At 59.5% G+C, this 26,395-nt stretch overlaps 1 protein-coding gene across 1 annotated transcript in view; it reads right to left on the bottom strand.

Annotated features, from left to right (window-relative positions):
- CACNA1B (calcium voltage-gated channel subunit alpha1 B) overlaps positions 1 to 26,395 on the bottom strand; it is a 123,815-nt gene that overhangs the window by 78,445 nt on the left and 18,975 nt on the right. The window contains exons 7-15 of the mRNA XM_025051272.1: positions 26,082 to 26,138; positions 24,902 to 24,991; positions 19,982 to 20,191; positions 16,788 to 16,900; positions 12,608 to 12,720; positions 11,727 to 11,858; positions 11,413 to 11,485; positions 4,224 to 4,341; positions 2,547 to 2,614 (exon numbers count right to left, since the gene is read on the bottom strand). Of these exons, the coding sequence (XP_024907040.1) occupies positions 2,547 to 2,614; positions 4,224 to 4,341; positions 11,413 to 11,485; positions 11,727 to 11,858; positions 12,608 to 12,720; positions 16,788 to 16,900; positions 19,982 to 20,191; positions 24,902 to 24,991; positions 26,082 to 26,138 (974 nt within the window). The remainder of the gene's footprint in view (positions 1 to 2,546; positions 2,615 to 4,223; positions 4,342 to 11,412; positions 11,486 to 11,726; positions 11,859 to 12,607; positions 12,721 to 16,787; positions 16,901 to 19,981; positions 20,192 to 24,901; positions 24,992 to 26,081; positions 26,139 to 26,395) is intronic.

The following is a 26,395-nucleotide window of genomic DNA, read 5'->3' as shown; positions in this document are numbered from 1 at the left end:
GTGCTCCAGCGTTGAGCGCCAATCCCACATAAGCTCCCTGGTAGTGTCCGGGGATCCCCTCTATGCAGCTGCTCAAGGTGACAGTCCCCAAGTCCCCTGCCTCAGCGCTCTGTCTCCACGTGCCATTTCCCACAGTGGTCGGAAGGCACACCCTGACCCCGCTCCGGAGCTCCAGCCCTGGGGACCCAGCCAGGGCCTGGACAGCTCTAAATGCAAAGTTCTCCTCCTCTCATCCAGCCCGGCTCCACCCCCAGGGGCAGCTGTCACACCAGAACAGTCAGCATCTGTCCCAGGGCTGCAAGGGCAAAAGGGGCGGGGCTGCGCCCAAGCCTGCGTCCCAGCCAGCACTGCCCGCAGGAACCGCCACCAGGAGCGAGTCCAGCAGGCCACCTCTCAGCCCCTGCAATCTTCTACCTGGACCCACTGGGTAAGTCCACCTGTCCCAGCTGTGACTGTGAGACGTCCCTCCTGATGCTCCCCACACCTGGACATCCACTTGTACTGCCTGGCCCTATGTCCCCTTCTACACCGAGTCCCTCAAGACAATCTCCTAGCTCTCTGACACATGCTCAGGCTGCACTCACACATGTCCCACCTGCCCCTCTCACTGATGGGGCCTTGACCCCAGGTCACCAGGCAAAACCAACCAACGCATACTGCTCCTGGGGTCCAGACAGACAGCTCCAGGCCCTGCTAGACAGCTCATTCCCCAAACCCGGTCCTAAGGACACCTGGCTCCTCTGGGGCTGGCACTCCCAGCATGTCCAAAAACGTCCTTGCATCTGTTCTTAGGGTCACAATAATGGCAAAAACTCAGCCTGTGAGCTGCCTGCAGCCTCCCTGCCACAGAGAAGAGGCCTGCCAGCTGGGCCCCAGACAGAAGGCGAAGCGAGATTCACCACGGAGCACGCCAGGGGCCCCTCCTCGGGCTCCCGGCTCCCCAGGCCTACCGCCCCGGAGCAAAGCACGTCTCTGCTCGCTCGGAAGCCGTTCCACAAACTCAACCGATTTATCTCCACTTCGAAAAAAAATGACTACATCCATATGAATATGAAGGATGGGGTCAAGCCCTGTCCCCTGGGGCTCTTGGCCAGACAGCCCCCGCCTAAGCTCCAACTCCAGGGGCACCACGGCCAGAGCACCTGTGCGTGGAGGCCGGGCCAGGATGGCGCTGCCTCGGCGTGTCTTGCCCTCGGCAGTGCCTGAGCAGCTGAGGCTCGCCCCGCCCCAGGCCAGCTGGCGCCAGACAACCGACGCTGCCGGGCACCCCAGCTGACACAGGCCCGAAAATGCTGGCACCAGGAGGTGCCCTTTAGGTTCACGGGCCCCCAGCCCAGGCAGCCCAGCCAGAGGCTTGGCCGTGCTCTAGCGACCACTGCCAGCGAGGCTATCCGGCCTCTCCTCACAACAGGAAGGACAGACCGGGAGGATGGCCGGGTCCTCGGAAGCCAGCAGCCAGAGAGAGGAGGCTGGACCACCAGCAGCACCAGCGCCCGGCCTGGGGGCACAGGCAGGCCCCACCTGGAGCAGCTTGCAGGGCGGGTGGGGCAGCAGCGGCTGCAGGGCAGGCACGCCGCCTGCGGAGGCCCCTGGGCCTGCCTTCCTTGGGGAGGGCCCAAGTCAAGCTCAGCCCCAGGATGAGGACAAGCTGAGTCTTGGGAGCAGACTGGACTGTGTCACCCACGCACAGGGAAGTGCACACGCAGGCCCTTCCAAGCAAGCACACGAGTGTCTGCGACAGGACAGCACCTGTCCCCAAATGGTGTGACTGCATGGGCGCTGGGGTGCGTGTCACACAAGCCGAGGCCGAGACAGCAGGCGGCCCAGCAGCACGGTCCAGGGCTGTGAGGGTGACCACGCAGGGAGCTGCGGCGCCTGGAGGGAGACCGCAGGAGAGACGTGTAGTCACACCCCCCACCAGGCACCCGGCAGAGGAACTCGTTAGCCGGCATCCCCTGGGGCCATCCACATCCATAAAGGCGCCACTCTGCTGAGGCCCAGCCCTGCAGAGAAGGTGGCGCCAGCCAGGCCCCTCGTCTGAGGACAGTGCTGGCCTGCACACCCAAGAGCGAACGGTATATACCCACGGCTGGCCGGGAGCACAGCTGATTCCTCACCGCCCAGGGACGAACACAGCTATCTTCAAAGCTGGGCACCCCCACGGCGCACTTCCCGCGTCCCTTGCTCACACGTCAGTCCCGTGAAGTGTTTGTGGCACACGCTCAGGGCTCTATCTTGCTGCACCTCCTGGCAGGACCCTGCTCCCCATGCCTCCCTTGACTTTCTGGCGGCTCTGTGCAGCTGCCAGCTCGTCCGGGAGAGGCCCCGTGGTCATCTGCCTTGCTGGCATGGCATCTCTCAGTGCCACTACCCTGCACACAAGTGGCAGCCTGATTTCTGCCTGTCCACTACCTTCAGGAGACTTCTTTGGACACTGTCACACAGGTTTTGATGCACGACCTGGCCCTCCGTGTGGCCTCTGGCCCTGGCCAGAGTGACGTGGACTGGCCCCCACCGCTTTCTGCACCTGGTCCCAGCCTACGTACCTTGGTCAGCTCCTGGGCGTTGGCAAGATTGTCCACAGCGATGGCCAGGAAGACGTTCAGCAAGGTGTCTGGGAGGCTCCAGGTAAGGAAGGGAATCCTCTGTCCCCATACAGCACCACGTGGTCACACTGTGGCCCCCCTCAGAAAACAGGGCCCCCCAAGATCCCAATCAACCTCCCTCGGCATCCACGTCCCCTGTAAGCCCCCAGGCCCTCTGGCCCCTGCAGTCCCCAGAGGTAGCCCAGCACAGCTGCTCCTGCCAATCCTCCCCCGTCAAGCTCGTGTCCCTGGTCTCCCCCGGGGCCCACAGGGCCCCTTCCCCCAACCCAGCTCTGCAGGGCTGAACTGCTAGGCCCAAAGCTCAGAGGCCGTGTTAGGTTAACCTGCTCTGGCTTCCCAGGAGGGCCCATGACTGCCGACTTCTGTCCACTTCCCCAATTTCTGGCCACCGTGACCAGCCTGCAGGCAAACATGTCCGCTCTCACTGTGGGCACATGGACCTCCTTCACCTTTGGGCCCCATGAGTAGAGACCACCTGAGGCAAGCCACAGACATGTAAACCCACCCACGACCAGCACCTCCTGAACCCCAGGGCGCAGGCAAGGCTCGCAGACACCTGCCCCTTTCAAAGTGAAGTCCTTGGCCCCTCCCTCGAGGTGCCCTGTTCCCAGCGTGGCAGGGGAAGCAACTGTCCAAGCCATGCTGCTGGTGACAGCACTGAGTGCCCAGCCCCAGGCCTCCACCTGGACCACCTCATCCCACTGAGCGCCCAGGAGCCATGACGCTTCCACACTTCCTTCAGAAATGAAGACACAGAAACCACAGGGGAACTTCTCCAGGGTCCCAGAGTCACGCAGAGCCCGATGGCCTGTCCTGGAACCTCCACGGGATCAGGCCCTCCTGTGCCTCTGATCTGGGTCACTCCTATTTTCCCGTCACTGGAGCTGCCTCTTCCTACAAGCTCATCTCGGCAACGAGCAGCTAGCTGTGCCCCTGTGCTCCTCGGAGTGGTGCCCCAGGCCCTTGGAGCCGAGCCTGGGAGCTGTCCCTGCACACCCTGTGGCCATCCACGAAGGCCGCTCACTCCCTGGCGGGCTGACACTTCCGGGCAGACAATCCATCATGAGCACCAGCCCTGGCCTCTGCCCACTCGGTGCCAGCAGCACCCCCACTTCAGTCACGGCAGCCACTGTCTGACATGGCCAATGTCCTCTGGGGACAAAGTTGTCCCACTTTGAATCCTGCCTCCCAGAGACCTGAGTCCTGTCACCACAGGCCCAGGGACTCACACCCTGCCACCAGGGGCTCGAGCAGCAGTTAGCTCTGCAGAGGACAATGATGACCCTGTTGGTCAGGGACCCCTCTGGCAGGAAGGCACCCTGGGTCTCAGGGGAGCTGGCACCCCAGGGCCCTGCCTCACAGGCGAGCCAGCTCAGGGCTGCAGCAGAGCCCACAGGACAGGCAGGACAAGGGCTGGCTGCCACTCGGAGAGTAACAGCCCCACGCAGACATGCTTGGAGGCCTTCCCACGGCAGGGCACGGGGCTCAGACCCCAGACAGAGTGACAGGTGCAGGGTGGGGAGGCCCTACCACCAGGACGCCTCGCCTGGGTGTGCAGGGTCAGAACCAGCAGTGGCCACTGTCCGGCCGCGGCCCCGCTGCCAAGCCGAAGGATACAGTTTCCGAACAGCGTCAGGACGATGAAATAGCAGGACGAGAACATGCCTTTGCTGACTCCGCCCTGCGACTCGATCCCGTGGTACATCACGGCATTCCAGTCCTCCCCGGTCAAGATCTGCGGGAGAGCAGCGTGGGCAGGCCTGTGCGGCCGCCGGCACACACCTGCACACACACGGGCATAGCGTGCACGCACGGGATGGTGGAGGAAAAGGTAGGCCTGGGGTCCTCCAGAGACACTTCCAGAATGACATGGCTGCTGAGCTGGGTCATGCCTCGAAAGAGGGATCTGCCCTGGGTGCTCAGCCAGAAATGGGGTGGGAACTTATAATCGCACCCATGAAAGTCATGCGTACTTTCTGTAGATTCATTTCGGGGCGCCCTATAGCTTTTGTTACTACTGCAAATAAAATCTTTCACTTTAACCAAATTTTCCAATTGAATTATGCTGCTATATAGAAAAGCTATATTTCTATAGGATGACCTTGTCCTCAGCAGTCCTGGTAAATCCTCTCACTTGGAATTGACTCTCTTGGATTTTCTATGTAAATAAGCACATAATTTACAAATAATAATTTTGTCTATTCCTTTCCAGTCTTTTTACCCCTTTCTTATGTCGTTACTACATCATGGCACCCTTATTTTAATTTTAATGCCTTTCATCTGTATTAGCCTGGGTTCTCCAAAGAAACAGGACTGGTAGGCGATACACACAGAGAACAAGGCCGAGAAGCCCCAAGAACCACGGTCAGCGAGGAGAGATGATGGTGTGTCAGTCCACGTCTGAGCTGGAGGTGGACAAAGCCAAGGTCCCAGCTAGAAAAGTCAGGCAGAGAACCAGGTGTCCCTGACCCAGCCTTCGTGTCCTGCTCAGGTCTCGGGAGATTAGAGGGGCCACTGTCATTGGGGGGAGGGGGAGCGCCCACTTTCTCAGTCTACCAATTCAAATGCCAATCTCGCACCGGAAGTCCCGTTTCACCTGGGCACCCCACGGCAAGGTCGAGCCAACACATGAAATCGACCATCATGCAGTCTTCTATCGCTGATGCTTGCTATGTGTTTTTTTTTTTTAATAACAGCTTTGAAATATAATTCACACACCATATAATTCATTTAATGTGTATAATTCAACGCGTTTTAGTATATTTGGGTATGAGTAACCATCACCACAATTTTAGAATGTTTTCTCTCCCTCAAAAAATGAAATCCGCAACTAAAAGGCACTGCCTCCCTTGCTGTGGTTTATTTTTAATCCTATCAATTCCTACCGTGAGAAGATTTATCACATCGGTGTCTCGGCTTCCCACATCTAGTGACAGCTCACTGCTCTTTTAACCTGCAGACAGGGGCTCATGTTGACGAATTCTCGCACTGCCGGGATAAATGCGGTCCAGCCACGCGCTTCTATTTTATACACAGGAGGACTGAGTGCTTGAAGGTTTTGTTTCAGACGGCTGACGTGTCCCTTCACTGAACAAAGTCTGAAGGTGGCTGCTGTGTGCTGACGACGTCCAGACACGCACTCGCCAGGTGGCACACGCAGGCGCTACTCATGGGGCTCACCCTCGGCTCTGCACTTCGCTTCGCCGACGGTGTCCCCGCCTGGTCTCTGAAGTGGCCTGAGCAGCTCGCTCTCTGTTCTCAGAAGGCCTGTGGCTCCCCAGGCCCCGGGCAGCAGGCGGGAAACAGGAGCAGGGCTGTGGGCTCCATTTCTTACTGGTTATGAAATTACTCAGCTTTTGTTTCACCTTGAGCTAATTTAAGTAGCTGATGTTTTCCCCAATAAGTGGATGTTTCATCTAGGTTTTCAAATCTACTGGCATACAGGTGTCAGAACATTCTTTTGGGATTAAAAGACAATATATCTCCCTTTTTGTTATGTCTTCCTTTTGGGCAATACTTTTTATATGTGCTTTTTTGGTGGCTCAGTCTTGCTATAAAGTTATCTATTTTCTTACTCTTTTTGAGAACAAGCTTCTTATGAATTTGTTACCTAGGTGTTTTCAGTTTTGTTTCATTAATGTCTGCTCTTATCATTTTTCCTGCTTTCAATTGTTCTTTGGTTTACTCTATTACTCTTTTTTCGAGATTTTTAAGGTGAGTATTTAGCTAGTTTCAGTCTTTTGCTCTGCTCTTTGCTTTCACGATGAGACACTTCCTTCCGAGCCCTGCTTCGGCGTCTTCCCATAGCTCCGGTGCTATTGCTCAGCTCTAGTGCCCTGTAGCGTCCGCTGCGATGCCTTCTTTAACTCAGTCCTCCAGCTTTCCAAGACAGGGAAGGTGTCAGATCCCGTTTCACTAGCCGTTCTGTCCAGTGGGATCGCACCGAGAATGGGCCGTGCAGGACGGCGATTCTCGCGTGTTCGCAGGCATATCCTGGGTCGATTCCTGTGGACAGTGTGTGTGCCCCGGGCAGAGAGGGCTCCGGCCCCTGCTCCCTGGCTGCAGAGCTCCGTGTCAGCAGACACACGCGGGCTGCCTGAGCTCTTTACGCCCCTTCTCATCTCGTCGGCTTCACCCTCCACTGGACAGAAGCACACGATCAGTCTGTTGTGAGGCGCTCACCTTTTGATGCCCGCATGTCTTTGCTCGGCATATTCCAGGCCTGTTAGGTCCACGAGCTCAAGGCTGCAGGCGCCCTGCGCCCACTGGGAGCTGCGCCCCACCTCCCTCTTCCCACTAGGTGATGCCCACCCACACGTTCCCACCAGGCGAAGCGCCCTGCATTTTCACTAAAGCTTGTCCACCACAGCTTCTGCTTTGGCCTTCGTTGGTTTTATATCAACTCCTCTTGGTTAATGTTTACCTAGTTTCTCTCTGCACCCCTTTATTTTTTAATTATGTAGCATTTCAAACACTCAGAAAAGTACCACAAATAATATTTAACAACCCTCTGTGGACCCGCTACCCAGCTTTAGAAGTAAAACAGTGAAGTGCAGCTGATGCTCCTCGCCCAGGTCCATGGCTGGCCTCCTTCCCCCTTGGCCCACCCCCGGGGGACAGCGACCTGAATCTGATGCTTGTCACCACCACGCACACTTTTATCCTCCCACTGCGGACGTGCCATGTTGTTTTGCCTGTTTTCACTGTTATTTAAACACAATCACATGCTATGGTTTTTTATTGTTTTTTGCTCAGCACTACGTGAGACTGACCCGTGTGCAAGCCTCTCATCCCAGGTCACCCCGCTCCCGGATGCACAGATGTAACGTGCTTCTCACCCATTCTCCTAACGAGCATCCAGGAGCTGTCAGTGTTTTCCTCTTACACATAAACCTGCTGTGATGTCTCACACTTGTCTCTTTGTGCACGACACTCCTGCCTCCAGTCCCTACGGAGAGAAATGCTTATGCCGAGTTCCAGGGATTAGAACTTATGGAATTACTCTCCAGAGTGGTTCTCAACCATCCACAGCACGAAGGAACCCTCGTCTCTCCACATCGTCTTTAAAATTTGATGATGTCGTTCTTAATTTCAGCTAGACTGACAGGTGGAAAGGCTGCTTCACTGTGGGCTTAACGTGCATTCCCAACTGCTGGTAAAATTGATAATGGTTCGTGCAGGTTTGTCAGCCAGTTTCCTCTCCTACGTGACCTGTTTATGCCCTTTGCCCGCCACATTATTTGTCTTTTTGTCTTGTGGACATTCTCGATATGCTCTGGACACTAATCCTTTGTCAGTTCTTTGCTGACACTGTGGAAATTTCTCCTTCCAGGCTATTACTTGTTTTCGTTGTTTTGTTTTTAATCTTTCCGTGGTGTCTTCTGACGCACAGAAGTCTTTACCAGTCAAATCTGTCAACAGCATCCTCTACGACCCGTGCTTTTCATCTTTTTAAAAAGCCCTTCCCTGCCTTGAGTTAATAGCATTGTACTTCCATATGTTCTTCTAGATTTTCACATTTTCTTTTCACACTTAGGTTTTAATCTATCCAAACTGATTTTCAAATCTGGTACAAGGTAGGAATCCAACTTCATGTTCTTCTCTGAATAACCAAATTGTCCCACACCATCTGCAATAATGACATTCAAGTTTTCCGCATATACAGTAATGATATTTTTCTTTCTTGTCAATCCCGAGAAATTTTATTTCATTTTTTTTCTTGTTTTGCTGAACTAAGATCATTGATACTAGCGTAATCTCCTAAGACTTTATTTGGAATAAATGAAATGTTATTATAGGGTTTTTCAAACACACAGAAAGTAGAGAGTATAATGAATCCCTATGTATTCATTGCCCACTTGTTAATTTGACAATTAAAATTTGCCAATATTATTCTGTCTATCCTCTGTTGGTTGTGATTTGCTATAGTTCAAACGCTTTTTCTGGTCGTACATGGTTTTTCCTGCTTTAATCTGTTAAGATGATGAGTTACATTACCAGACTTGCTAATGTCAAATCATCTTGCATTTCTAGGATAAATTCAGGTTGGTAGTAGGATGACTTTCAAGCATCTCTACACCTGATCAGTTATTACGTCCCCTCGGGATGCTTCTGCCTCTGTGTGTGTGTGATAGCAGTCAGTATTTTTCTTTTCACGTGTTGTGCTTGTCTAGTCTTTTCCTATGAGGCTAACTCTGCCTCAGACACGAGCTGGGGGCTCTCCTTTGAACCTCGGGGGTGGTCTGTCTGAGACCAGGAAGACTCTTTTCTTAAAATATTTAGTAGGGTTCACTTGTAAAACTAGCTGAACATGGTGACTTGGACAGGTGGCTGTTCGATTGTTCCATTTCTGAAACTTCGGGCTTTCTATTTCTTCTTGGGTTCGTCTAACGTCCCCTTCCTTCTATATCGCCAGCCGTACTAAACACAGAGCCGTCTGCGAGCCCGCAGCTGGGGTGGCGGTGGCCGCCTGGGTCCTGTCCGAGCGTGTCCTCAGCGCCGCCTCAGCTTGGAGCCCGGAGCTCCTGTTTGGGTCCTACCGATGGACTGCCCTCAGATGCGTCAGGGCTGCTGTTCCCAGACCTCGTGGCGTCGCTGCTCACGAGGGGCCTCCCATCGCACGCACCCTCCTGCAGGACCCGGCATTCTGGGGTGAGATCTCACACAGTGCGCCCGCGTCTGGCATTCTGCTCAGGGTTTGTGCGTCCCGCTTGGCTCCGAGTGCGCGTTCGCTGCGGCTTCCCCAGCGAACCGTCAGCACCCAGCAGGCCAGCCCTCTCTGGGGTGGTGTCAGCACCCAGTCCTCCCTTTGTCTTTCCCTTAAGCAGCTCTGAGTTTCATTGTGAGGCCTCTGCCTGCTCCTTTCCCATCACTCCCCGCTCTTGGTTCCTGGCGCCTCTCGCAGGACCTCGAGCCCTTCCTTCACCCTGACGAAGCCTGCCGCGCCCCCGCGAAAAGTCACCGCATTCCCCGTTCTTCCCACTCCCTCGGGACTGAGCTCGCCTGCCCCATGCAGCGGTGCAGTGCGTGCTGTCGACACCCCCGTGCCACCCCCCTCCCACCCCCTCAGTCTGCAGGCTCACCGCCAGCGAAGCTGAAGCTGCATTCTCCCAGGCGTGTGCCCTCCCTGCCACCCTCCCACCCCATTCAGAGGCAGGGGCTCCCATGCTGGGGGCTCCGGCCACGGGTCCATCCCCATCCTGCAGGAGTCACAGGCCTAGCCTGGCCCATAGCTTGAGCTTGTGACCTTCTCGGCCTCCTGCCCCACCTCAAGGGACACACACCTTCCCCAGCGTCGCCCTACACCCAGCCCCTGCCTCTTCCCGCCTGCACACGGCGCCGGGTCTCTGCCCCGTCTCTGCCCCCGAGACCGCTCTCCACGGGCGAGGTCGTCAGCGTCTGGAGGAGCTTTCTGCCCCGCTGCTGCACTCAGAGCAGCGTGCGCGGCCTGATCGGAACCTGCCTCTCCCGCCACCTCCGGCCTCCTCATCCCCTCCGGTTCCCACAGAGCCACCGCCACCCATGTTCAGGGCCTTTCTTGCCACAAGCACAGCACAGCAGAGGTGCGATGGTCCAGCGTGTCAGCTCCCTGGGCAAAGCCTCTCGGCTGGCACTTAGGGCTCCACCAGCCCGCAGAGCCCCCGGCACAAACTCTGTGCTCTCCCTACGCAGACCCTGCTTGCCTTCCCCCCGCTCTTCTGGAGCCCTCCTGACAACTCCCCTGTCCCATGCTCAATCCCACAGGAAAAGCGGGTACCCTCCTGTCACCAAGCCAACCACACCGCTCAGGAAAGGCCAAGCTTTGGGAGGCCTGGTCTTGGGAGTCACTGGCCGTGAGCGAGCCAAGGCCTTCCCCGTGGCATCCAAAGGTGAGAGCGGCTGTGGGCCGCCACCTGTCCCCACACTTGGGAAGTCAGAAGAGGGGAGATGCCACAAGGCGACTTGAGAGGCAGTGAGGCTGGACAAGAGGGCGAGGACAGTACAGGCCGACAGGCCAGCAGCAGAGGCGGCTCTGCTGACTGTCGCTGAGGACCGAGAGGCTGCAGGTCTCTGACCCAGGACAAGGGGAGGAAGTCGTCATGGGAGCCAGGAAGCCAAGCGCCAGCACCAGGCTGCCCTTAGGTATCTGCTGCAGACCCCCTCTCCATGAGGGGCCCTTCCTCATGCATGCTGGGGGCTCCAGGTCGGGCTGGGGTTGGGGTCGGCAGCCCCAAGGCCCGGGGGCCAAGCTGAGCCCCTGGCCCAGCACATGCAGCCTGCTGGCCTTCCCTAAGGATCATCCTGGGCAAAGCGGCCCCACCCAGCTCGATTCCAGACACAGCATCTGCAGAGGTCCCGTGGGACAGAAATGCTTGGCACCATGGTGTCTGTGAGCCCAGTCCTGGGCATTTGGGGGGCCAAAACCTTGAGAGGGACAAGTGCTAAAGCAGGAGAGCCCTCAAAGGGGAGATCCCCGTCCCCTGCAGTGGGGTGGGCATCCCCCAGACATGGAGAGAAGCGAGGGAGAAGCTGCTGCCTTGCTGTTCTGCTCCCAAGGACAAGGGACAGCTCTGGCTCCAGGTCTGGGGCTAAGAGGTCAGCTGTAGCTAGAAGCCAGCCGGCTGCTGGACAGCTGGGCTCCCCAGAGATGCCGTCGCAGGACATGAGGACCATGCTGTCTCCTGCTGCTGTCGCCTACCCTGCGCGGAGCGGTCCGAGAGGCTGGCCATCTGGGCTGAGCAGAGGCCCTGAGGAGCCACAGGAAGCTGCCTTCCCTGCACCCGGTGAGCTGAGCGGCCCGGGAGTGAGCCCAGAGCCGGGGCCTTACCTGGAAGACGGTGAGGATGGCGGCGGGGAAGGTGTCAAAGTTGGTCGTTGGCGTCTCATCTTTAAAGTTGAACCTGAGAAAAACAAGATGTCTTGAGAAGAGAGCCCATCAGAAGCCAGGAGGACCTGAACCTTGGCGCCCACCACTCGTCACAGCTGCAGGAAGGCTGATCTCCGGGAGGACCTCTGGGAATGCAAGCAGGTGAAGGAGGCCTGGGGAGAACCACAGCTCAGAGCTCAGCCTCCTGCCCGCATGGGCACACCTACTGTCCCCAAACAGCTGCTCCGAGCACCCCTCCCCGTGGGGCCACTCACTGTCCCCCGAACAGCTGCATGCCCAGCAGGGCGAAGACCACGATGAACAGGAAGAGCAGGAAGAGCAGGCTGATGATGGACTTCATGGAGTTGAGCAGGGACACCACCAGGTTCCGCAGTGAGTTCCAGTACCTGTGGCAGATGCAGCCCCGCTGGGACACGGCCTGCACTCACCGATCTCCATGGTCACACCTCTGCCCTCCCCCAGGGCCCCTTGCCCAGCGTGCAGGGGCTCATCCCCACAGTTCCAGAGGCGCGTCCAGCCCTCACTCGCTGAATCACCTCTGCTCTGGGCCTCGGCTGCCTCGCAGGCAAAGCGGCCAACTTGCTTCCATCTGGGATGAAGCTAAAAACATGGTCCCGCTAAAGAAGACAGGACGGGACAGAGCCAGGAAGAGGGGAGGGGGAGCGGGAGCAGGCCCGGGAAGGGGGCCGTGCAGGTGCCAGGCTGGCTCAGGGCAGAAGGGCAGAGCCTGCAAGGCCAGGCCCAGCTGAGCAGTGAGAAGATGAAAACACTCCCCTCCAGTGACTTGTTTTCTGCATAAGCGAAGTCACCTTCAAACACTGAAAGGTGAGACTGCTGGCTTCGACAGAGGGAATGGCACAGAAGTGCGGGGAGCAGACTAACGACAGAGCTGGGACCCTGCAATGCTGAGGCCAGTCGGGTCAGAGCCCAAGGGCAGCTGTGGCCCAGCGAGGCCGAGACGAGCACAGTGGCCGTGACTGTCTTCTGGGCTTGGGCAGTGACACTCTCCGCCTAGGCCCAGACAGCTGGGCCCACACCGGCACCGAGAGCCACTAGGATAGGCGCCCTATGCTGGGCAGTCCCACACGCGGCCTCGCTCCCCTGTCCCCTCCCCAGGAGCACAGAGGTAACCTACTTTGTGACTTTGAAGATCCTCAGCAACCGGAGTGCCCGCAGAACACTGATCCCAAAGGAGGTTCCTGGCTTGATGGCAGCCCAGACCACTTCGAAAATGCTCCCCACGATGACCTGCAACGGAGACGGGTTCAGCCCCACCCCGCACGCACACATCTGTGAGCAGGTGTCCCCGCCTGCCTGCGGCTGCCTCTCTCTGCAGGCACCCTCCGTCTCCCTCGTCTGCAGCTCAAGCCACACAGAGGACTGCAAGGGACATGCCTCATGTAGCTCCTGCAGCTCTTGGGGACCTGCAGAGAGCCCACCGGTCCTGCCGCCTGTGCTCCCTGCTCCTCTGCCCAGACACGCCAGGGGACGTGAGACTGAGCGAGGTTAGGCCTGCGACTTCCTAATGGACGGTAAACCCACCTATCTGATGCCTCGCCGCCCTGCCTCAGCACGGCCTGGTGACATCACGTCTTCTGGCACCACGGCGCCAGGCAGTGTGCTGCAGACAGCCTGGCCGTCAGGCTGTGCCCACAGGCCAGCGCAGCCCACTTCCCGGGACCCCCCAACCCTGGCGTGGCCTCCGACCTGACACGTTCGGATTCATAAGCTGCATCTTGAGTCTTGTCTCCTCTCAGTGACCAGAAACCAGCACGTGTCACCAGGAATTTACTGTGGTAACCCTGTCCTTTAGTTTCACCAACAGCATCACCCCAGACACTGTCCATGTGAGCCAGGGGCTTGCCCTACTCCTGGGGCTCTGCAAAGGGCCATCCTGGCCACTGTCTAGCGTGAGGGACAAAGAGAGGACGAGGGTGGGGCTGGAGCACAGCAGACTCCTCACCATCTCTCCTCTGGATGGGACACTCTGTCCCTGTGGCACACCTCCCAGGCACGGCCGGGCCCTTGTCACATGTGCCCTCCTCATGTGGGGCTCTTTCCTCCGCAGTGTGCGTGAATGACAAATGCCAGGCAGGAACCTTCGATTCCACGTCACTGCCCTTGGTGCATGCAGTGTCCAAGGTCTGCCTCGTCCACCGATCCACCGAACCCTAAACCTGACCAGCTCAACATGGACACTGTCACCAAGCCACTGAGACAATGCCAAGTAGCCAGGACAGAGGCCTTGGTCCATCACCGGACACTGCCCCACAGCTGATGATGGCCTGTTAACTGCAAGTCTGGTCTGGCGGTCACACCAGCTACGGGTCACAGCCACCGCCACCCCTCCACCTTGAACACAAATGCATTGTGCAGAGAATGCCAGCTGTCCTGCGGACACCCAGATATACCCACAGCTGTAGCACCTGTTGTGACCCCCGCAACACAGCACATGGGACAAGCTGGCCACAATCTGGCCATCTCCGGCAATTTCCCACCGCGCTCCCAGAGCCTGCAGACGTGGCCCCGGCTGCAGACTCACCTTCTAGGTCTTTCTCCTCACTGTCTGTCTTGCAGCGTTTCTCCTAGTTTCCATGTATTTTCCTCAGACTTGGCTCCCATTGGTTCAGCATGCAAGTGGCCTCTAAGATGGCATGACGAGCCCCGCCTCTCGGCCTTTACCCCCTTGCTTAACCTCTCCTCTAGAGGACGGGCTGGACCAAGTGACTGACTTCCAGCAAATAGAAAATGACAGAAGTGGCGAGATGTCACTTCTGAGGCGAGATTTTACAAATGACTGGTCTCCCTCAGTGCTCCAGCTCTCTCAGGTCCCCACCTGCCACGTGGTGAGAACAGCAGGTGAGCGAGTCTGGAAGCCGACCTTCTGGGCCTGTCAGCAGCCATGGGCGTGAGCTTGGCAGCGAGTTCTCCCACCCAAGGAGCCCGCGACGCTTGCCACCTCCTGGGAGACTTGGAGCAGGGACACCCAGTTAAGTCACACGCTGACTCCTGATTCACTGAAATGTGGGGCGATAAACGTTTGTTGTTTCAAACTCCTAAGCTTTGGGGTGATGTGCTACACAGCAAGAAAAACCAACACGAATCTTGGAAACGGCAGATGAGGTGCCGCTGAAGTAAAGCCTGACACATGGGCGAGGTCTGGAGCGCGGGCGGGCGGCAACCCCAGCATGCCCCGAAGTGTGGTGTGCACGGGCCGCAGGCCGCGGCCGTCACAGGACCTGGGCAAGCATCCTGCTGAGTGGCGCGGGGCTGGGGCCACACCGCTGCCCAGACGATGGAGGCCTAGGAAAGGCGCTCAGTGGGCTGAGCAGGCTCCGGAGCATAGGCTGACGGCGCCACCCCGTGTCCCCCTGCTGCTGTGCCAGATGCCAGGGGACTGAGCAACGAGAAGTAAAGGCAGCTGGGACTTGCTTGTTTGGGAAACGCCTCCTGGACAGCAAATAATCGCAAGCGCAGAAGGGGCCTGGCGTGGAAACGGAGCCCAGGCCTGGCGGAGACTCTGCTTCCCCTCCCTGAAGGGCACTGTCACTCGCACCTTCGGACAGGCTCCGACGCCTCGCAAGTAGCTCAGGAAGCCGAGGCCCAGGACACGACGGCGTGACGGCCTCAGTCGTGGTGTCAGGCGCACAGAAGGGCTAGTCCCGAAGACAGCTGTGGGCACGGCTGCTGTCTGATGGGTGGGCTCCAAGGACATTTGCCACAGCCACAACGTTCTCAGGAGACTTAGCTTTGCAGAAACTTCACCATCTTGAGTTGAAAGGGACAGACACAGCACAAAACCGAAGTAGGCCTTTGGATGCCCCAAACCCTACCAGCAGAAAGCACACACCTTCGTGAGAGAGGACAGGTGACTCGGAGGGCAAAGCCCGGATCCCGAGGCTTCCCAGGCCTCAGAACTAAGCACTGTTGCCAATGTGGGCCTGGCTAGACTCCAGGATCGCAGTGAACCAGGGGCCCTGACGCGTCCACTGTCCCCTTTGAACCACACCCGGTGCCACGCTGAATGCGGGTGTGGACGCACAGCGGGCCTGTCCAGGGTCTGCACACTGAGAGGGGCCTGGGGGCTCAGCCACACAGGCCTGAGCAGGTGATGGCACCTGAACTTCAAGCAGGTGCCGCAGAGGGACGAGGCCTCAGGGGACCGGGAGGAGGCGAGTGTGTCTCACGCTGGGACCAGAGGGTAGACTGCGGCAGGCAGCCATTGAGGGTGCCCCCGAACCCCTGGCCTCCTGGTGTTCACGCCCGTGTAATGCCCCCATCTCCTCAGGGGGGGCTAGATCCACCACGGAATATGGAAAACCGAGGGGTTCTGTCTTCTGAGGTGGGTTCCTGGGACTTCTGTCTTGGGCACTCTCAGCTCCCTCTCAGATCTCAAGCTGCCATGTCGTGAGGTCACTCCTCAGCTTGGGGAGCCCATGTGACCAGGACCCGAGGCCAGCAACCCCACAAGTGAGCCTGGAAGCCGATCCGAGTCTCAGCAACAGCCCTGTGCTGAGCTGGAAAGCAGACTCTCCAGTCCTGCCCCAGCCCGGATGACTGCGTGCCTGGCCATCAGCTGGACGGCGCCCTGCATGGCCCTGGGCCACAGAGACGGCGAGAGAACCGACGTTCACCATCCCAGGCTGCCAGGCGTGGAGAAAGTGCTTAGCCGTGTGCAACAGCTCCCAGCCGGGGGGCGCCCCCCACCGGCCAGCCCAGGCAGGAAGGCTGACGCACCCTTGGGAGCTCCCGCAGCCCCTCCCTCTGGGGCCCCCACCTCCAGCTGAGACTACCCACTCCGACTGCAGGCGCCAGGTCTGGGGCAGGTGGCAGCAGCACCTGCTCTCCGCCAACCCCGGGCAGCACCATACGGGGCAAACCCCCAGGGGGACATCGCTCCAACGCCAAGTCCTGCCAACTGCTGGGTGGCCTCAGGCCAAGCACGTAACAGCTGTCCTTGCTCCTGCACAGCCAGGCATCGTGTGCAGGTTCTGCAGTCACAGATGCCAGGCCCTGTCACCGTGCCGAGTGTGGTGACTTCCAGATGAGGCTTCACCCCGCCAGGTCCCGGGCCCACCTGCTGCTGACAACTGCGCACCAGCGGTCCGTCCTGGGCCAGGAGCGACAGACCGCTGGGTGGGCCCCACTGCGCTGGCCCTTGGAGCCTCGCCCCGGGCTTACCTGACCGCCTGGCCAAGCCACAGCGCCCCACCCAGCAGCCCGGCCTACACAGGCCCCATCCCGCCCCCGGGTGCTAGCTCGCAGGGGTGGGCTGTGTGACGCCCAGCTGTCACCCTGACAGGCTCTGCACTCACCCCAAAGTCGAAGCAGTTGAAGGAAGACCGGAAGTAGCTCCGGGGCCCCAGGCCGTACATCTTCAGGGACATCTCTGTGAGGAAGAGACCCAGGAAAACAAACTCTGCAAAGTCTAGAAGAAGCCGAGAGGAAGGCGGTTAGCGCACGGTCCCCCACCCCCAACCCCTGCCTGGCTGCAGCCCGGACCTGGGGGCACCCGACTCTGGGCCTCGACGGGGAGCCCTGGGCTCTGAAATCTCGGCCAGGACAGGGCAACGAATGGCCTGGGGGCACGGAGACACGCCTGTCCAGGTGGCATGTGCTGAGTACCCAGCGCCCATGGGACAGAGGGACAGGCTCAGCAGGTGAGCTCCCAGGACCAGGCTCAGGGTGAGGACTGGGGCACGGGGCATCCCCCGAGGAAGGCAGAGGCCGCCAGGCCGAGGCCCCACAGCCCATCCTTCTGCCTCAGTCCCTTCCCCACCCCAGGCTCTGACCACGGCTGGAGTCCCCGGCCCGTCTTCCCGGGGACTCTGGCAGCCACCCATAGGCCCTGTCACCACCGTGCATCGTGACGCCCGCTCTCTAGACCTGCAGCTGCCCAGACCCTGGACGGCCAGAGCCACCGCTGCCCACGGCGCCATGCCTCATGTACTAACATGTGAGGGTCTGCGCTACCCCAGAAGGTCTCAGGGCGGGCACCCTCCTGCTACAGCCTGGGACACTCAGCCCTTGGAAGCGACCCCCCCACAGCAAGCCTGGCCTCTGAAGGCACCAGAAAGTCCCCAGGGCACCCAAGCCTGGCACGGCATGGGCAGTGAGAGGCCGAGTGCTTCCCTGGATGCCTTGTCAGAGGCACGGATACACTGACCCTCCGGCAGGAATGATGTGGGGCCTGCCCCTCCTGGAAGGCCACCTGGCTGCCAAGAAGGGAGGTCGTGAGCTATGCTCCCGACTGCAGCTTGCAAGGCCCCACACTCAGGAAAAATCGAGGCTCCTGGCCGCCAAGCCCCAGAGCCCTCCAGCAAGGTCATGCCTGGGGCTCCCCACAGGAGGGCTTCGGGCCTGAGCAGAGAGGCCCTGGGAGGGACCTGCAGCCGCCACTCGGATTGTGGAGCTGACACGGCCCAGGTGCTCACCTGGCCCCTAGGGCTGGCTAGCAGGGAGCAGGACAGAAGCCCACGGGCAAGACCATCCGAGCAGGTCAGTGGGCACACAGTCCCCGAAACCCTGCTGCCCTGTGCACCCCAAGGAGAAGATGCCCTCCCTTCGTGCCTAGCCTCCATGGGCAAGGAAGGGCGTGAATTCGTTCCTGGGTCACTCGTTCAGCTGGAGGTGTGAGAGACAGGGTCATCCTTCCCCCCAGGACCTCATGGGCCCGGGGGGCGTAGAGGCAGATGACGTAAATGGTGTTTGCTAGTAATGAGGTGACAGCATGCTATGACAACAGATAGGCAGAGGAGAGGGGAGCGAGCCTGTGAGTGAGCCGGGGGGGCTCACGGGATAACAGGGCCCACCAGCCAGCCTTGTGGGCAGCACAGCATCCACCTCTCCTTCCTCGCTGCTCAAGTCTCAGCCTCACGGCCCTACAGTGCATTGTGAGCGGGTCCCTGAGGACAGAACCCTCCCTCCCAGGGCAGCTGGCCTCAGGCCAGGCCCACGGGGTCCCTCCTGCTCTGCCCGCCTCCGCCTCTTCAGGGCCTGCCCAACCTGACTGGAGCCTCCCTCAGCTCGGCCGGGCCGTTGCGGGCAGAGCACGCACTGAGCTGCCCCACACATACCCACCTCTCCCTCCAGACACTTTCTCTGGGCGACCACCATGTGCTCAGGACACCACAGGGAAGACAAACCAGCAACGACGCAGACACCAAAGCACTGCCCGCCCTGTGCTCCTGCACCACAGACGTACGGCCAGGCCATGCAGGGGTCAGATCCCCAGGTAGCAAGGAGTAACCCGAGACCAAATGAGCGTCAGCTGCTTCCTTCGTGGGAAGAACAGATCTCACTAGGAAGCCCCCGGGAGAAGCCGCAGGCTGGCTGAGTCAGGAGGAAGCCCCCGCATTCGTGGTCCCCACCCAACCCCCAAGGGCGGGGAGGCATAAGCCTGAGAACTCAGGGGAGATTCTGAGTCAGTCCCCAGCAAAGTCCCGAGACACCAAACTGAGAGCCCAGGACACTTGATCGGAGGCCAGAGTGGGCAGCTGGATGCGCACAAACCATTCCCCGGCCGTCACGGGCCTGGGGAGCCTGAGCGGGGTGCGTGCGGGGCGCTCCCTGGGTCTCCCGCTCCCGCACCTGTCTGCCCGCCCTCAGTACACCAGAAACTGACTCAGAGCCAGTCTGAGAAACTGGAGTCCCATATTCCGCTGCACGACCGCGCGGCCTGTGGAGCCACCAGCCCCGACTCAGCAGGAGCCTCCACCAGCTGCCCGGGCTCCCAGCCGACAGAGGGGAGCGTGGCTGGCCTGTGGGGCCAGGACTGGCATCCGGAGGGTTCCCCTCTGGGGACAAGGCTCTCTTGGGCACCGCGGGTGGCTTTGGGCACACAGGGTTCCCATGGAGGGACCAAAACAGGCGTGTCTCCAGGTCACCACAGACACCAAAGCAGGGCAAGTGAGGCTGACCCCTGAGAGGCAGGATGGAGGCAGCACTGGCCGCAGGGCACAGATGGCCAGCGGAGTCCCCATCTAGAGCTCTAAGCTCCATGTGGCCTGCAGGTCCCTGGGGTGTGAAGACAGTGACAGGACGTCAGCCCTGGCCCCTGGAAAGGGGCAGGGAGCCCCCACCCCGAGTCTTCTTCCTTGTGCCTCCTAGGGACTGTCACCAGGGCCAAGACAAGCTGTGACTCAGAGTCCTATGGCTCGTCTGGCAGCTCACGGGCACAGGATGGCCACTCAGCCCCGGTCATGGACATGGCCAGCCCCAAACATCAGAAATAGAGTGCAAACAGCAGCAGGGTCATAGACGCAAGACGCTCTCTCCGCGGGGACTGGCGGGAATGAGCAGCTAAGGCCCCGCTCTGTGGGTCTTCAAGGCCTCGGAAGGGAGGACGCGGGTCATCTGGCTTGGCTTGTGCCTGGTCATCCACAAACTTGCTCCCCAGGGTGCTGGTCCCTCCCTGGCTCACAGGCCCTGACGGGTGGGGTCTGGCCAGACAAGCTGGGCTCCCAGGACCGGGCCCGGGGTGTCCGGGGCAGGCGGGGCAGCTACCTACACAGCGCCGTGGTGAGCCGCTGGGGCTGGTTGTGGTGCACCATGGCCACGCACAGCGTGTTCAGCGCCACCACGCACAGCACTGCCCAGTAGAAGCTCTGCGCCTTCACCACTCGCCGCACCAGGAACCGCAGCATCTTCTCCTTCCGGCGGAAGTACGATGAGCTCTCCGTCTTCCCGCTCTTGAGACCGGCACGGGCAAAGGGGGACCCTGCGGGGGAGAGGGCTGGCTGAGGACACGCCCCCTCAAGACGTGTGTCCCTGCTCAGCCTCCGGCGGCCCAGCCTGGCCCGAGGCCCCGGTGCCAGCCGCAGCCCGTGGCACTGATCGCCCTGCACCCCCTGCACAGGGTCCTGGCCCCACCCCATGCCGCACTGGGACGCTGAGCCTGGGAGTCTCCATGGGAGACCTGGCTGGGGACTGGCGCTGGGCCCCCAGCACCAAAGGCCAGCCTCCAGGAGCGCAGCACCTGTCTCCCAGGGCCCCAACTCCTCCCGTGGCCCTGGAGTCCCACTGCGTCTGGCCCTCCCGCCCTGTGACCCCGCCAAGCAACCACCGGCCACTTGTCCTTAAGTACTTCAGGTGGAACACAGCAAGCTCCTCCATCTGTGTCCAATCACAGAGCAGAGAAAAGCACGGCCGGCACGGCCTGAACGCCCACTCTGGGAAGTTGGCCGAGGGCGCCCCCACCCCAAACCCCACGGCCTGCTCTCACTCTGCCCAGCCCTCCGCGCAGCCTGTCCGTAAGCACCCCACTTCCGGCAGCTGGACTCTCCCCCTTGGCGGCTCCCTCTCAGCTTCACATCCCAGCTTTTGTCCCCTCCACAAAGCCCTTCTCTGGTGGCATCTAAAACAGGGTCCCCCCCAAAATATGACCATGACTGCACACCATCTGCCAGCATACTTGCTGGTTGGCCTGTTCTGTGCCCAACTCCCAGACCAGACTGCAAGCTCCGTGAGGACAGGCCACACGCCCTCTCACCTCTGAGCCCTCACCCCGCCTGACAGATGAGGGCGCGGCCCTCGTGGGTGCTGGGAGGCTCTGTGTGTGAGCTATGTCTGTGCCCACGTGAGGGTTTCTCCAGCTGCCGCCATCGGGCCTAGGCATGCGCATGCCTGAGTGCTCCAACCCAGTGGGCTCTGATCACCTGGGCTTACACATCAGGTCCCCGGGTGAGGTGTGCGGCATGTGTGAGTCACGTGATGGCCAGGGTGTCTGCACGCGTGTGTGCACGTGCATGCCCAGACCCTAAGTGGCATGCTAAGGGCACTACCAAGCTGCCATCCCTTGGACTCGCTGAAAAGGAGACAGGCCCCCAGGCCTATGGAGAGGCTTGTCTCCAAGCTGAGCAGCTGCAGCAGGCAGGGAGACACTGTCCTCAACAGCCCCGACATGGCAGGAGGGCTCCAGAGGACAGCACCCATGGGTGAGCCCTAGAGGGACTTCACAGGGCCCTAATGGCAGATTCCTGGTCCTCCAGGTGCCACACCCCATCCGTCACAGCCTACGCCAGCTAAGCAAGGACATAGCCCCCCAATCCATGTCTGTACCCCAGCCACTGCCTGTCAGAGCTGGGTCATTCAATGAAACCTCTTGGCCAGGCTTGCTGAGGGCTTCAAAGTCCCCAGGCCACAGCCAGACACACCCACTCCATCCTCAAAGGCAGCAGAGGGGCCCAGGGGAAGGACAGGTATGTGGTCCAGACAAGGAGAGTTCCACAGGGGCAGAGTGCGCACAAACCCAGCCAGCGAACCCACACACGCAGAGCCCCACCCTCACTCGGCCAGTTAGAGACACACACACATGCGCTGCACGGCACACATCCAGACCCCGACCACATTCTCGTGAAAGCACGGCCCTCCAGGACACGCACACTCAGATTCACACAGGGACACATCTAGGAACACACAGCCACTCTGCGAAGGAGGGGAAAGAGGACACGTGACACGCAAACTGCTGTGCACACACAAGCGGCAGGTAAGCCAAGCAGCACGCTCTCCAAGGGGGACGCCTTGGTGCACTGGATCACACCCAGCAAGACCCAGCCACCCGGCCATAGGAAAGGCTGCCTGGGAATGCCAGGCCACATGCGCACAGCCACACACGTGCTCACTTGTCAAAGGCACGATCACAGTGGTGTCCATGGCCACATGTGCACAAAGCGCACTTCCCCATGTGGCGCCTGAATCCCTGACACCCGCGGGACACGGGCAGAGGAGGGCCGGAGGGAGGCGGCTGTGCTCCGAGTCCTGCCTCCAGCCCTCACAGGAAGTGTACTTGACCCATCCACTGATCTCCAACACGCATCTCAAATGCAGCATGTCCCAAACCGGATTCTGGACACGAGCCCCACAAGATGCACTTGGCGGTCTCTGATCTTCCCGACATGTCCCGTGGAGCTGTCCTCGATGTCTGTCTCTCCCTCACGCCCACACCCAGCTGGCCAGCGAACCCCGTGTTCTCATCTCTCAGATACACGTAGAACCAGCCACTTAACGCCCCGTGGCTGCTATCTCCAGACCCCACCTACCCTGTGCTGGGCCCCACAGCGGCCAGCCTCCGCCCTTCCTGCACTCTGGCCGGAGACGTCTCCCTCTGCAGACCCGCCATGGCTGCCAGAGTCCCCCCCAGGCCCCGGCCCACCGTCACACTTGGATTTCCTCTCTCAGGACTCCCTCAGCCCAAGTCCCTTCATCCCAGCCAACTTGGCCTCATGGGATCCCTCATACAGGCAGGCACATTCCTGCCTCCGCAGCCTCTCACGAAGTGCCCAGGTGTCCTCTCCCACGTGTCCCTGGGCCAGCCTACCCACTTCCTTCAGTTCTTCACTCAATAGCACACCCCCAGCCTTCCACACCCATTCGTCCAGCATCCCAGCACCCCAGACTCTCCAAGCAGCTCCCTCCTCCACTTCCCCTTCTCACAGAGAGAGCTGGCACGCCGTACACTTCGCCTGTCATCTTGTTTGTGTCTGATGCCCCGCCCGGGACAGAAACTCCAAGAGACGAAGGGCTTGGCTTTGCTAGTGCTGTATGTAGCCCCAGCGCTTCGAACCAGCACGTGACGGGCACCTCACAGGTATTCACTGAGCGAATGAACCAGTAAAACACTGAATGCACAAGAGAGTTTTAAAAGCCTACGAGAACACTGCATGAAGCTTTATAGGAGCAAGTTCGAAAAACCAGGAAAATAAAGTTTCCTTAAAAAGTATAATTTATAAACTGGTCCGAGTGTTTTCTATGCCTTAGCTACACGGGTTCACAGTTTTATCTCACTGTTAAAGAACAGAACATTTAGATGTTACTTAAATGATTTCAAGGCACAGAAAAAGATTTTTAAGGCTCTCCAACTCATTTTACAAAATCAGAATAAAAACTCTAGGTAAAATAGGAATACAGGGAACTATTTAAATATACACACATAAGTTTCAAAAAATTGTAATGAAATTCAGGTCCACAACATACATCAGTCTCTTATTAATTAACAAACAAATGACACATAGAAAACGACAAAGAGAAAAATGGACAGGGCATATGAAGAGTCACAAACCCAAATTCAAATAGGAAGCGAACATTTAAAAAGAGGTTCAAAACCACTAGCGATGAGCGAAAAAAGAATTATAATTCCACTGAACTACCACTTTATAATCAATAAACTGGCAAACTGGCAAAAGTCAAAACTAGCTGCAACATCTGACCGGGATGGGGCAAATGTCCCCATGCACTCAGTGGGGGTGACGTCACACAGCCTTTCTGCAGAGCAGCGCGGCCGCAGCCCTGAAAGGTGCACACACACCCCGGGCCTCCGCGGCCCGGCCCCTGGGAACCCACCCCAGAAGCAAAAGCCCTGCTGAGGGAGGCCTGATGTCAGCAGGGTTTGGGGCAGCATTTTTCATGGTGGAAAAACACCTAAAAATAAATGGTCACCATCAGGGAGCAGCCACACAGGCATGGTGAATGCGCACCATGTGCCACCGCTTACGAGAGCCAGCCGCAACAGACTGACCCGGGGAGGGGGCTCCCAAATGATGAGAAGTGTGAAAGGGTTTCCGAAACATGGAAGGGCCCCAAACTCTGCGTACGTGGCCATGTGCGTGTGCGATGCATACGTGTGTCCAGTGAGATGAGCATGGGGACACGGACTGGCAGACGTGAGTCTGTGGGGCCCGGGTAGGCCAGAGGGAGGGGTAAATCAGTGCACAGACTACCCCACCACACAAACACAGCGGCCCTCGCCAGGCTTCTTTCTTGTAAAGTAACGGGACGGGAAACAGGTGTCCTAGCTCAGGTCCCCTCACAGACCGCTGAGCAAGAAGCCCCGCAGTGAGCAGCTGTCATCGCCCAGGTCAGCCCACCTCACACACTGGCCTCCGCTGTCACGGAGTGCACAAGGGCAGGGCATTTGGTGGCCAAAGGTCACACTTCTATACCAGACCGAGGAAGAGAACTGAAGGGCTCTGCAAGGTAAGTCACCCAGAATTTCCTTTGTCCCTTTGAGAATAAGGGGTGAGGCTGGGGCCTCAGAGCGGCAAGCTCCAGGAACGAGGGCGATGGACAGGGCTTTAGGGGAGAGACGGCCAAGATCTCGGTCCCTGTGGTCAGTGGCACACGTGATCGAGGGCCCCGCGTCCAGTGAGGGATGGCAGAGCCAAGAGTGACCATCAGCTGGCGGGTGTATCAAAGTGAGTGAGCCAAGGCACTGGGCACAAAGGGACTTTCCCTCCCGCCGGGCCCCCGAGAAGAAATCTGAGCACACACCGGAGAACACGGTGCTTCCCACACCACCGTGGAGGACTTGGGACTGGCTATCATGGGAAGGCTGGCGGTGGGGCAGACGGGAGGGAGCTGGGAGCCTGGTGGCAGGAGGCTGGTGCATGTGGTCCCCAGTCGCAGCCCAGAGCCAGAGGCCACGGAGACTCACCCCCGGCACAAAGGTCTGCGAAGCGGTCCTCGCCCTCCTCTGCGTGGATCAGGTCGTTCCGGCTCTTCTTGGTGGCTGCTCTCTTCAGCACTGCTTTAAACAGGGTGGGACAGGGCTGCATGAGGGAGCCCCGGCTGGCCGGGTGTCATTCAGCTGAGACCGTCATCCTCCCAGGAGGGAGCTGGCAGCCTCTCCTGACTTCTGACCCCGAAGCTGAAGCTGAGAGGAAGTGGGACTACCCTTGGCCCCTGGGGTCCCTTCTTGCTTCTCCGAGCAAAGGGACAAGGAATGCTAAGGAGGCCCTGGCTTTTCCTTCTCTCCATAGTGACATTAGTGGGGACAGCCTGGCTGCCAGCAAGGCCAGGAAACGCCAGGTGAGCAAGGCCAAGGCTGAGACTGCCCCAGCGGCCCACAGTCCAAGGCCAGCTGAGACCAGATGGGTCAGGTCAGATCTGCAGACCTGCTCAGGGGCCAGTTGAGGCCACAGCAGGTGTGGCTGCACTGTGTGGCCCTGTCCTGAGCACTGGGTAAGGAGAGAGCAGACTGCCCCCCACTGGAGCTATACAGGCAGCCAGGCCTGTGACCACGGCCCTGCTGGCCCTCACACCGCCCCAGTGGCCCCAGGCTGTGCTAGTGGTGTCTTTCCATGACCATCTGAGAGCAGCAGCACCCCAAGCCTAGGGACAGACACGGCTTGGCCTAGATCTGCGGTTTTGAAGCCACTTGAGAGAGCGCTGTCCAGTAGAACTCCCTACAACAACAGGAACGTTCCGTGTCCTCACTGACGGACGTGGCAGCAACAGCCCACCTGGCTCCTGCGACAGGGGCGAGCCTAGCGAGGCTGAGCAGCGCCCTACATGGCCTACACGGAGGCGCGCAGGTGCTGGAGCTGCGTGCAGGACAGCGTGGCTCCTGGGGCCACGCCGTGAGCTCCGGCCCCTGTGAGCCGGGCTGAGGCCCCGGCGGGCGTGGTCATGTGTGAGCCCGCTGCCACGACAGCCACTCGGGTCCCTGGCACGCAGCTGACTCCCACAGGCCTCCCTCCAGAAGGAGCTCTGCCCAGGACCCTGCATGGACATGGCATGCCGGCACTGGGCCCGGCGGAGCAGCAGGCTCACACGCGAGCTCCCCCCGCAAAACTGAGCCCGCACGGCAACAGGCGCGGAGGAGGGTCACCTACCATCCAGAGGGGACTTCTCCTCTGCGTTCCTGTCCTCCTCGGCCAACATGACTTCCTCTGTGAGCGAGACACAGCCGCAGGTCAGAGCCTTCCAGTCCCCACACCCCTGGGCCCACCCCCAAGGACACCCCGGCGCAGGGGCACCTCTGCCTGCAAGTCCTTGCCTCTCAGCCCTTCCACTCCAGAAGCCTGCAGCCCACGGCTGAGCTTTGTCTACCAAAATATATGCCCTGTGTCCCACAGACAGATGCCCCATGTCCCAAAGACACCCCATGTCCCACTGACACCCCGTGTCCCACAGACAGACGCCCTGT

Source organism: Pteropus alecto, unplaced genomic scaffold (genome assembly GCF_000325575.1).
Source record: "Pteropus alecto unplaced genomic scaffold, ASM32557v1 scaffold67, whole genome shotgun sequence".
Lineage (NCBI taxonomy): Eukaryota > Metazoa > Chordata > Mammalia > Chiroptera > Pteropodidae > Pteropus > Pteropus alecto.
This window is presented reverse-complemented; position numbering and strand designations above follow the sequence as displayed.